At 34.6% G+C, this 12,725-nt stretch overlaps 1 protein-coding gene across 37 annotated transcripts in view; it reads left to right on the top strand.

Annotated features, from left to right (window-relative positions):
- Positions 1–12,725, top strand: part of LOC126734862 (dystonin) — a 426,801-nt gene that overhangs the window by 371,402 nt on the left and 42,674 nt on the right. For 24 of the 37 annotated variants that reach the window (XR_007660193.1, XM_050438655.1, XM_050438650.1 and 21 more), the window contains 5 exons: positions 91–245; positions 350–361; positions 1,168–1,526; positions 1,584–3,597; positions 6,890–6,955. Coding sequence is in view for 36 of the 37 variants with exons in the window: in XM_050438655.1 (XP_050294612.1) it covers positions 91–245; positions 350–361; positions 1,168–1,526; positions 1,584–3,597; positions 6,890–6,955 (2,606 nt within the window). In the remaining variant the exon portion in view is untranslated. The remainder of the gene's footprint in view (positions 1–90; positions 246–349; positions 362–1,167; positions 1,527–1,583; positions 3,598–6,889; positions 6,956–12,725) is intronic. The other 13 variants (XM_050438643.1, XM_050438676.1, XM_050438675.1 and 10 more) reach the window with 3 other exon arrangements.

The following is a 12,725-nucleotide window of genomic DNA, read 5'->3' as shown; positions in this document are numbered from 1 at the left end:
GATAAATTATAATAAAAACGCACTATTATAAAATGGCCTTTTCAGCTTTTTCTTATAATTAGACCAATTGTTGAAAAAAATATTTTTTAGGACATTTTGGCCTTCTTAGATAAAGCAGAGAAGAAATTTGATAAAATGGGACCACTGGGCGCTGACATTGACGCTGTAAAGCGTCAGATCGACCAACTTAAGGCCTTTAAGGCAGAAGTTGATCCACATATGGTCAAAGTTGAAGCTCTTAATAGGTAAGCACAATGTTTACATTATTTTTCAAAATTTTCGACTAGTAGATTCTGTTATTTTATACTAACTAAAATTTTTTCTATTTTTTATTTCCGATGGACTACAGGAGTTTGATAAGGCAAGATATTTCTGTTTTTCTCTGCATTGCTGTGTTGTGTCTTAATGCATTCAACGTGACGTCTGTTTGCTTCAATGTCCTGTTGGATTTTTTTCAAAATTATTTTCATATAGGGAATTATTGCATGTTTCATGAGATGCTGAACTTGTTCAAGAAATCTCAAAAATTGCACCACATTCTAACAGTTTTTTTTGGAAATATATAAATCAGTTCTATTACCTAATTAATGCTTTGAGCTTATTGTTCTTAGTTGTATCACAAATTACTCTAACTCAGATGCAAAAGTAGAATGCAGGATTTCCGTCCACAAGTTCATACTATTATTACCAGTATAGGAGGTATTACCAGAGCATCCCATAATTTATCTTATGTTAAGTATTTACTATTTTATTTGTTACTTACTTTAGATTGATTGCATTTAGGTGTATAGTTAATTAATAAGTTTTATATACCACCACCCAAAGTACATTAGTGTGGGCTATATTCAATTTAAATGAAAACGATATTCAACCTTCTTGCGGTTTGTCTGCATTCCCTTTTCTTAGGCAAAAATACTTACAATCCATGCGGTTTATCGGGGACCGCTTTCTCGAGGTCACAGAAATCAATTCGCGTTTTGTGCCTAACTTTTGCATCTAGGTTAAAGTAATTTGTGGTTGTGTTATCTTCACATTTTCCTCAGCATGATGTATTGCATGCCTGAAATACTTTTTAAATTCTGTTAAAGTTTCAGTCCGAATATTCGCTTGGGTTTAATCGTTTCATAATTCTGCTTCAACATTCTAACAATTACTTCTTAAAAATAGGCAAGCCCAAGAACTCACCGAGCGCACCTCGGCCGACCAAGCGGCCTCAATAAAGGAACCGCTCTCAACCGTCAATAGACGCTGGGACGACCTTTTACGCGGCATGGTTGAAAGACAGAGACAATTAGAAAACGCACTACTACGTCTCGGCCAATTCCAACATGCGCTCAACGAGCTGCTGGTTTGGATTTCCAAGACCGACAAGACGTTGGACGAACTTAAACCTGTCGCAGGAGATGCACAAACTTTAGAAATTGAACTTGCCAAGTTGAAGGTTCTAATCAATGATATACAAGCACATCAGACCAGTGTTGACACCTTAAATGATGCGGGAAGGCAGATCATTGAGAGTGGAGAAGGTAAATTTACCGCATATCATTTTTTATCCTACTTTCACTAAAATTTCTGATTTTTAGACCGTCATGAAGCTTCAGCGACTCAAGAGAAGCTAAACACATTAAATACTCAATGGCGCGCACTAGTTCAAAAAGCAGCTGATCGTCAGAGAGAGCTTGAAGATGCCTTGAGTGAAGCTCACAGCTTCAACCAAGAAGTCCAAGATCTACTGGCATGGCTTGGTGATGTCGATAACGCTGTGGCTGCCTCTAAACCAGTTGGAGGACTACCAGAAACCGCCTCAGAACAACTTGAGCGATTCATGGAGGTCTATAATGAAATTGAAGATAATCGTCCTAAAGTGGAAACCGTACTGGCTCAGGGACAAGAGTATTTGAAGAAAGCACCAGCGAATTCCGCTTCTAACTTGCAGCACAACTTAAGAACGTTAAAGCAACGTTGGGATTCCGTCACCGCACGTGCCAATGATAAGAAGATTAAGTTGGAAATAGCCCTTAAGGAAGCAACGGAATTCCACGAATCATTACAAGCATTTGTTGATTGGTTAACTAACGCCGAAAAGATTTTGACTAATCTCAAACCTGTGTCAAGAGTATTGGATACTGTGCAACATCAAATTGAGGAACACAAAATATTCCAAAAGGATGTAAGTGCTCACAGGGAAATTATGCTAGCATTAGACAAAAAGGGTACCCACTTAAAATACTTCAGCCAAAAACAAGATGTTATTCTGATAAAGAACTTGTTAATCAGCGTGCAACATCGTTGGGAACGAGTGGCGTCTAAATCTGCCGAACGAACCAGGGCGCTAGACTTGGGTTACAAAGAAGCCAAGGAGTTCCACGATTCTTGGGCTGGTTTAATGAACTGGCTTGAGGACACCGAACAAAATCTGGAAGATCTTATGAACGACACAGCTGGCAACGATCCAGAGAAGATCAAAGCACGGCTGGCCAAACACACAGAGTTCCAAAGAGCTTTAAGCGGCAAACAAGCCACTTACGACGCTGTCATGAAAAGTGGCAAAAACCTAAAAGATAAGGCGCCCAAGTTCGATGAAAACACTTTGAAACAGATGCTGCAAGACCTAAAGAACAAATGGACAAGTGTGTGCAATAAGAGCCGCGAGAGGCAACAGAAACTGGAAGAAGCTCTGCTCTATTCTGGCCAGTTTAAGGATGCCGTGGCCGCACTGCTGGAATGGCTAAAGAAAGCCGAAAAGGAGTTATCACAGGACAGTCCAGTGCACGGAGATTTAGATACTGTCACTCATTTGATTGATATTCATAGACAGTTCGAGAAGGAACTTGAGCAGCGTAACGATCAAATGGAGTCCGTTATGCGCAGCGGTCAAGAACTAGAAAGGACCGCTAGTAAACAAGATGCGGCCCATATAAGACATCAACTAACAGACCTCACTCAACTATGGGAATCTGTTACTGGATTAACCCATTTGAAAACTGATCGTTTGCATGACGCCCTCAAGGAAGCTGAGAAGCTTCATAAGTCAGTAAACATGATCTTGGACTGGCTAAGCGATGCTGAGATGAAACTTCGCTTTGTTGGCAACGCACCTGAAGACGAATCGGCCGCCTACGAACAACTGAAAGCGCTCGATGAATTCAGGGCCCAACTTAACGAAAAAGAAATCGAAAAAGACCAAACCTTAAACTTAGCTCATAATATTTTGGCTAAAGCCCATCCAGATTCCATCAACGTAATCAAAAACTGGATTAAAGTGATAAAATCGCGATGGGAAGAGGTGTCGCAGTGGGCGTTGCAGCGTCATCAAAAGATCTCCGCGCATATGCAGTCGTTGCGCGATATGGACGAGACCTTGGAGGAGCTCATTCAGTGGCTCCTGGGCTTGGAGAATACTCTGATCGCATTAAAGAAGGAAGAGTTACCGATGGATATTTCCGCGACCGAGCAGCTTATTGCGGACCACAAGGAGTTTATGGAGAACACCCAGAGGAGACAAGCGGAAGTCGATAAGGTTTGCAAGGCTAAGCAGGTGAAAATTGTTCAGCCTGGGAAGGATCCCAGGAAGTTCGGCAAAGGAAAAGGACCCATGTAAGTTTTCATTTAATTTATTTTTAATGCATTTTGATTAGTTCATATTGTTTTATGTTAGTGAGTAGTAAATTTAGTTGCAGACTAGAAAACCAGTAAATTTAAAATGATTTTAATTTAATTAATTGTCTAAATTATTAAAGCACTATATTATTCGTTGTTGTTAAACATTCAAGTATATTTTTAATGCAATATTTCCTAATAATCATGCGCAATTAAATTTAAACTTTTTAAACCTTTGCAATCTCCTTTTACTTAGAAAGTTCCTTCTTTAACACTTCACACTTTTTGTCACTAATGTCCCTTATTTTTATCATTAAAAGTTTTCTGGCTTATCCTATATAGTTATTAAAACAATGACAGAGTTGCGTTCTTAGAACATTGAAACATTATAAACAACATAAACAAAGACGGTCACGTCTTCATTCTCAATAAAGAAAATATAATAAAATTATTTAAAAAAAATATAGTTTTTCTTACATATTAAAATTGTACTTTTATAGAGAAACGGAAAATATTCATATTTGGTATTAGCCGAAAAAAAATTAGTTTTTTGTCCTAAAACATTTAATAAAATAAAAGAGAAAAAAAAAAGCTTTTCTTAACTTTTTATTTGTTTTTGAAATACAAAGTGTTAAAATTTTATTAAACATGATTTTTCAGAAACTATTTTCCTTTATATATATTTTGTGACCATTTAGTTCCCTTACTAATGAGCTGAAGATATCTTAAATTAATTTGCTGTCAAGTATACATACATATACTAGTAACACCACTAAAAAAAGCCTGACATATTCAATTTTAGATAAAATTATAATGATTTTATTGAATTTACATAACAAAAACCTTATTTACCAATTTTTGTATTTTAGTAGCTTTGTATAAAAGTAATTTATTCCAATATTTTATTGTATTATTTAATATTCTAATTATTAATTTTTTAACAGCTTATTTATTTTTCTAAACTTTCAGGAGCAATTTACTTTAGGTGAAATAAATTCCATCTATTACTTTATATAAAGAATAACGAAGAAAATAAACTCATGTGTTTGATAGGATTATACATACCTTAATGTTAACAGCTATTTACTGACATGTAAACGACATTAGGAATATGTTATTTTATGTCTTTCGATAGATTCTAGGTAAAAAATCATAAAATTTAAAACTTTATTAATGTAATAACCACACCGTATACAAGGTGTCCTATGAATAATGGTAAATAATTTAACGGCAGATTTATTTAAAAAAAAGAGGTTAAGTAAAATTTTCCTAGTGCGAAAGTCAAAGACAACCAAGATAAACAGGGTGATAAACATATTTTTATTTTAATTTTGGCTATAAATTTAGCATTTATTGTTTATTTTTAACAAAATTTGGACAATGAGTTTTTTTTATATGGCAAACATTAAAATTGGCCTTTTTTGGAATAATGTCATAGAGTCAACAGCAACATTTTGATTTTTTTAAAACTTTGTAACTTTTTTAGGCTTGGCATAATTTAATTTTTTTATTTAAAAATGCATTTTGCAAACAGGTATGCTTAAAAAGGTATACTTCAGAAAGCTCGCTACGATTAACCCTCTTCGAGATATTTACGTTTGAAGTTTTCAATGGGCTCAAGATAACATTTTATTTTCCTACTTCAGGTTAAAATATGTGCTAAGTAGGTTGTGCCTGACAATATTAATTATTATAAATGTCATTGTCACTGTCAGGTTTTATGTTCTTGTCAGTTACTTTGATTAGTGGTTAAAAAAATTACCACTAATCAAGGTAGTCACACATAAGTGTGTAACGTTATTTATTACCTTTTATTACGTTCTTATTGTTAACTCTGTTAGTTATTGTTATTTATTGTTAATTACTGCATATGACGTGGAAGTCCAAGACCTTGGCCCGCACACAGTCAAGACTTCAATCCATTAGATTTTTGCATATGGGATACATGAGATTACCAGTAAAAATATTAACTGCTGGGGAGTCATTTCTTAATGAGCAGTTATTTGTTAAGATTTAGTGATCTTTCAGTAAATGAATTTTAAAATGCCTTGAGACAAATGGAGATCATGTCGATCATTTACTGGCAAAAATTCATACTTTTAATTATTAATTTATCTTTTATCAATTTTTCGTGTAATAAAGCAATTTAAATAGTTTATGAACCGCAATACAGTCGTATCAATATTCTCGGACAGCAGAGCTGCCATTAAGGCTATCACGGCCGCAAAAGTAAGCTCCAAGCTTGTACTAGAGTGCATAAAAGTCCTGAAAAAACTGATACAGGTTGGCTGCAGGGTCCAGCTCGTCTGGATACCTGGCCACGCAGGCCATGCAGGTAATGAGGAAGCGGACTCTCTTGCCAGACTGGGATCCGCGAATATGCCGATGAATGAAGGGTCTGCTGGACAAGTGGACCCACCGAAGATGGACTGAGTCCCCTGGTATGAGACAGGCCAAAGCGCACATAGGTGGGCCCCCTGCCTGTCTCACCAAAAATATACTAAGCCTAAAAAGACACGAAATTCGGCTAGTGACAGGTCTTTTAACCGGTCACAACTATATATATACAACTGACTCGGCAGCCCACTGTTTCGACAATTCATTCATTCAATAGTTTATGAATGTCATTTTTTGCAGTGCATTAAAAACTTAAATGTATATTTCTCGAAAAGGGTTAATCGTAGCTTGATTTTAATCCTTTTTTTAAGCAAAACTGTTTGCACAATGCATATTTTAAATAAAAAATTACATTATGCCAAGCCTAAAATAGTTACGGAGTTCACAAAAAACCAAAATGTTGCTGGTGGCGCCCTCTAAGGCATAATTCTAAAAAAGATTAATTTTAATATTTGCCATATAAAAGAAAAGTCAATGTCCAAATTTTATTAAAAACGAAGAATAAATGGTAACTTTATGGCCATCATATAACTTGGTTGTTTTTGACTTTCGGACTAGGAAAATTTTACTTAACTTCTTTTTAAGGAATCTGCTGTTAAATTATTTTATCATTATTTATGAGACATCCTGTATATTTCAAAAATAATTTTGAAACATTTCTCTTTTATCCTAAAATTGCCAATCTATATTATTGATGATATTTTATTTATTTTCGGTATATCCTTTAAGAATACAAGACAATTTTATCATAGATCAATGTTCTAATTACAATACTCATATCTTTTTGCATTTTACCCGAAATAATTAATGTTATGTTATTTATATCATAGTGTATGTTTGTTTGCACGTATCATTTATATGTTTTGTGTTTGCTTCTCAATTTCAACTCTAGTCGCGGCTCTCAGCACGACTTACACGAGACTTCTTCAGAACACGGCACCCTTGGGCGTAAGCAAAGGTATGTTTCACTTGCACAACACATATTTGTTTTTTGTTCTTTTTTTGCTTTATTTCTTTTTTGCTGGTTTAAAAGTTTAAAATGATTTAATGGAGTAATAAAATGAATAAGCTTAGATAACTTTATTGTATGTATTAGAATAGGATAAACATTAATATGGGAGCCAACAGACATAGCATCAGCTGATTCGATGATTTCTTTTTGAGATTCATAGTTTTTTAACGATAAAGCATTTTCTGTTTAAAACTATGCATAGAAACTAACATTAGAGTTAGAAAAAATAGTAACCATAGTATTTTCACTATTTTATAACATATATTGTTATAAACATATGAACAATACTATTTTAGGTTAGTGTCAGTGGTCTATTGGGGTTCATACCTATTTATATTATTCTTTGATCAGTTGATTAAGGGAAGTGTTTTTATTATATTCCGCTTGTATTGAGGTAGTCTCAAGGATGCTGGCCAGAAACATCTTACTGAGAATTACCTTCTAGGCTAATTTTATGCATGTAATTTGACTTAATTTTGTTTCTTAAGTGTTTTTTATTTAATTTCTTCATAGACTTGTGTGGTTCCTTACTACAATACTATTTTAGTATTTTTTCGAATACTCCCTAAAATCTAAGACTTCCTGGCATAGAGTCAATAAAAACAGTTTCTAAAAATCTTTTCGACCATCCGGACTATTGATAATTAATAGTTATTGATTTTTAACACGCTTTTATTACCTGGGGTTGTATCTATGTATGTACAGTAGTGGAAAAAAGTAGAGCAACATTTTTTAATATTCGTTTTTATTTCATTTCTAATAAATAAAAAAAAAACATAAGTTAATATTTTGTAAAGTACCCGTTATTCTTATTTACATCTTCACAACGTTTTGGCATAAATCTTATTAGCTTAGAAATAATCCCTGGATCCATATTCACCCATGCTTCCTTCAATGCTTCAAACAATTCTTGCTGATTTTTATAAGATTTTCCTCTGATTTTGGAATCTAAAATGTCCCACAGATTCTCAATTGGATTGAGATCCGGGGATTGTGAAGGCCATTCCATTACATTAATGTTTGCCTTTCTGAACCAAGCTTTTACGAACCGAGAAGAATGCTTCGGATCGTTGTCCTGTTGAAATAAATGTCTTAAAGGCATAATATCATCAGCATATGGAATCATTTGGCTCTCTAATATGTCCTTATATTGAAACCGGTCCATTATACCTTCTATTTATACAGGGGGCCCATACCATAGCCCGAAAAGCATCCCCAAACCATTACTGCTCCACCACCATGTTTCACTGTTGGACAGGTATACATACTTGGGGTTGAGTCTTTTATTGACAGGGCGTCTAACATACACAATTCCATCACTTTTGAACAAACAAAACTTGGATTCATCGCTCCAGATTACCTTTTTCCAATCATGCTCTGTATAATGTAGATGCGTTTTGGCAAAACTTAAACGGGAACGTCTATTTTTTTTTGACAGCAGCGGTTTTTTGACAGGTCTTCTGGTAAATAACTTGGCCTCTAATAGTCTATTTCTCACTGTCCTCGAAGTCACGTTTACTCCAATCTCTTCCGATATGCGGTACTTTATCTTATTGGATCCCAGAAAAGGCTCATTTTTAGCAATTTTGATAATTTGTTTATCGGTATATGGAGTGGTTTTTCTACGTCTCCCTGACTTTTTCTTAACAGATAAATCGCTATTTATATGAAACTGCTTAATTATACGAGACACGATAGATCTATGTAACCTAAATGTCTTTGCAATAGCAATCTGCTTTTGACTACTTTTGTATAAATCAACAATTCTATTCTTAATATCGACAGATAAATGTTTACCGCGAGGCATCTTAAGCAGCCAAATACCGTCAACTTATCAGTTTAAACTAACACTAAGCAAAATATTTTGCATGATTTGAGAAATATTTCAAAAATGTTGCTTTACTTTTTTCCACTCTGAAGTATTCTTTTTTGTGTCCCTTGGTAAAACGAGATAAGAATTAATAGTTTTTATTGGCAAACCATTTATAAGTACCAAATGTTTTTATCTACAGAAATTTTATGCTAAAAGTCATCATCTAATATTTTATTTTAGCAACTTATTAAATGTTGCTCTACATTTTTCCACTACTGTATGTAAGCGAATCTTTGAGCTTATTTTTCTCTGGTTTCTAAAAGGACTTATCAAGGAACGATGACAATGCAATAATTTGATAGCAGTTTCCCATTATCCTTATTAGGACTGCCAGGATTAATAATTTTTTTTTTTATTTACACTGACACACAAGTTTGGTTAATCTTCAAAAACAATTATGTAATTTTAATGGGTCTGTTTACAGTTGTACGGACGGCTAGCAGAATTTTGTTTAATTGTACGTTATATTCATTGTATTTTTTATTTATTAAATTCGTAAGGGAGACCGGGGTTGGTTGTTACAATTTGAAGAAAAGTACTTTTAATTTTATTTTATTGAAACTTTATGAACATCTTATAATAGTTTTATTTAGCTTATACTTTTCTGTAACTAACAAATAATGCAAAATAAATATATATCAAACACAAAATAAACTGTCGATGGTTATAACAAGTAATGACAAATGTAACAACCAACCCCGTTACGGGATTGGTTGTTACATTCCTTATCCTTCGGGTTGGTTGTTACACCATTAAGCATCGTCATCTGAGTCACAGTTGATACGTACAAAGAACAAATCGGCATCTACACAGAGACTATGAGCCCATTGGTGACATTTGGTACATCTGATCCATTCTTCAGCCGGCTTTGATTTTGAATAAAGTCCAAAGCAAACCAAGCAAAAGGGGTCATCTTCATCACCACTCGATTCGCCTTCAGCAGGTTTTTTACACTTTTTTATTTGTTTTCCTTTTGTGTTTCCTGTGAGATTCTTCTTAACTCTGATAATTTTTAACTCTTGTTTCTTTTTTCTGTCATTTCGTTTTTCTTGTTCCAATTCAAGTTCTGTTTTGTTCGGAGTATCGGTTAGGATAGCGGCTTTGCGCCGTTTACGACCTCTGAAATTAGTTTTACGAATTCCAGCTTTTGGAACTGGACGTATATCTGAAGGGCTAAAATAGAGCGTATTACTTTTGGTATCCTGTGGACAATCAGGCCTCGGCGATATATCACGTGAATAACCAGGCTTCGGCGATATATCATGTGAAGAACCAGGCTTCGGCGACTCAACTCTAGTTGGTATTTGGAGGATGTTAGGTTTGGAATTAGGGGCAAAAGACGGCGGGATATTTGAAGTAGTAGGGGATTTTGAAACGACAACAACTTCAAATTCCTTAGGGTCAGGCGTTTTTAAGCCATCTCTGGAGGTTTCAATATTATTTATTGGCTTCTCTATAACAGTTTCTTCATTTTCGGGAGGATTATTATCATTTTCTTGGATAATGACAGGATCAGGGCGATCAGTTAGAACTAGAGAGGAATTCATCATCATTAAAGATGTGCCTATTCAATGGATATATTCCTGCAACTCGAAAACCTGACTGAATATTCTTTGGTGTCGCTGCTAATGGTAGAGCATCACGCACAATACCAGGTATGTCGTAGATTGACATGGTTTTGCCGGGATTGTTTCTTAACCAGGAGTCGCACAAACTATTAACATATTTCTTCAGTGGGCCATAGAGGACCTGTCTAAGGGCTAAAGTTTATGGGAACAGTGTGGAGGTAGAGATAAAATTATAACACCATTTTGCCTACAAATATCTATTCCTCTAATTGAAAAATGTGAGTCGTGATTGTCTAGGATTAACAAAACTGGTCGTTCTTTTAAACACCTTGTATGCTTTATGAAATGTTCAAGAAATTTGACGAAGTCCTCTTGGATCATCCAGCCTGATTTGTTTGCAGTTCCAATACATCCGCTTGGACCATTTGCAACAAAATAACTTTTATAATTTTTTCTAGGGAAAACAAATATTGGAGGAACTGTATTTCCACTAGCACTTTGCCAGCCAGGGCTATTGTAACTAAAGCACCTCTTTCGGCAGAAGTCACACTCCCCACTTGTTTTACACCCTTATTCGCTATTATTCTGTGTGGTTTTTGGACCGTAGTAATCCCCGTCTCATCTACGTTGTAAATATCTTGGCATTCAAATTTGTACCTATCCATGACTTCCTCCAATAGATCAAATAATCTGTATACATTTTCCCGATTGAAGCTCGTTGCTCTGCTCAGACTGGTTGCTTCGGGAGTCCGCAAAGATAGCGTTGGATGACGCTTAAGAAATCCAGATAACCAGTCTCCTGAGGCCATTGAGTTTTCATGCCAAGCTTGACGAACTTCAACGTTGTTCTTAATAGCCAATTCAAATCCCAATCTTCGAACTTCTTTGGTTGACAGACCAAAATACATTTTAGAACACTCTACTAAGTACTTCTCTAGCTCAGCTTCTATCGCATCAGATAAAATTTGACGGTTCCTTGTATAGCCAACCGGATCATTTAGCTCTATAAATTAAAAAAAATCTCATCCTGACGGTGTTTAAACAAACTGTAAAAGTAAAATTACCTTTATTTTTAATTTTTTTGCAATATCTCTGCAGGGTCATGAAATTTACACCATATTGTTCAGCAACCGTCCTAAGAGATCTTTTATTTTCCAATACTTCTTTTGCAGCACTACGAAAGGTGTCTAGTGGTATACGTCCCCTTTCGGTTTTTCTTTTGAAGTTTCTCATATTATCGCCTATCAAACAAGATAAAAACGTCAAAGAATTGTAGTTGAAACAAATTCGGGGTTGGTTGTTACAATGTAACAAATTACCCCGTTCGTATATTTTAGCAGACGAAGCATCTCAAACCTAACCTTATTATTAATCAGAAGAAATGACCGGATATTAATATTACTGACATTAAGATGTATTTCCTTACGATATAGCAAATCTATTCCACTTACACAGAAAAAATGATAAAATAAATTCGCGGTAAACTAATAATTATTGCTTTTAAAGTTAGAAAACACATACACTGCATTTACCGAATAAATATGAGCAATGGAACAGCAGAACTATACTGGTCGGTTTACCGGCGCACAACGAATTGACAATTGATGTGATGGCACTGCATCGATGTTGGCGCGCGATTTAAACTAAGTGTAACAACCAGCCCCTGTAACAACCAACCCCGGTCTCCCCTATACTTTTCAGTTAACATTCATTTTATCGATTTTAATTATGAAAAGTTTGAACATCCCCCGCCCCTGAAAGTGTCGAGGTAATATGAGATGCTTTCAACGAGATAATAAATAATAGCTTTAAAAAATACGTTTTTATTGCTAATAGAACTGAAAAGTAGAAAGGGTGCGCGATATATTAAATATGACGATTATTCTATTCTAACTATCTATGAAAGAAGAATTATAAAAATGTAGTAAAATGCATCCCTCGCTTTTTACGTTGATTTGAATTATTCTGGTAATAATTTAAGTTTTATCATGATTTTTATTTGAGTTAATTAATTATGTTTGATTGTCCGCCCTTCTGCTACTGTAATTAAAAATTATTTTCTACTATTTAGTTCGATTAGAAATAAAAGCGTGTTCTCTTAGTGTTTTTAAACTATTATTTATTTTCATCGAAAAGCATAGGAATACAATAATGTTTAATGTGGTTTACATCTGGGTGTTGAAATTCTAGTACAATTATATTTTTCTCATCAAACCAATCTTTTACTATCTTGGATGCATGTTTCAGGTTGTTGTTGAAGTAAAAAAAAACAGTT

This window comes from Anthonomus grandis, chromosome 4 (assembly GCF_022605725.1).
Source record: "Anthonomus grandis grandis chromosome 4, icAntGran1.3, whole genome shotgun sequence".
Classification (NCBI taxonomy): Eukaryota; Metazoa; Arthropoda; class Insecta; order Coleoptera; family Curculionidae; genus Anthonomus; species Anthonomus grandis.
Note: the sequence above shows the minus strand (reverse complement) of the source record. Positions and strands in the feature narration are given on the sequence as shown.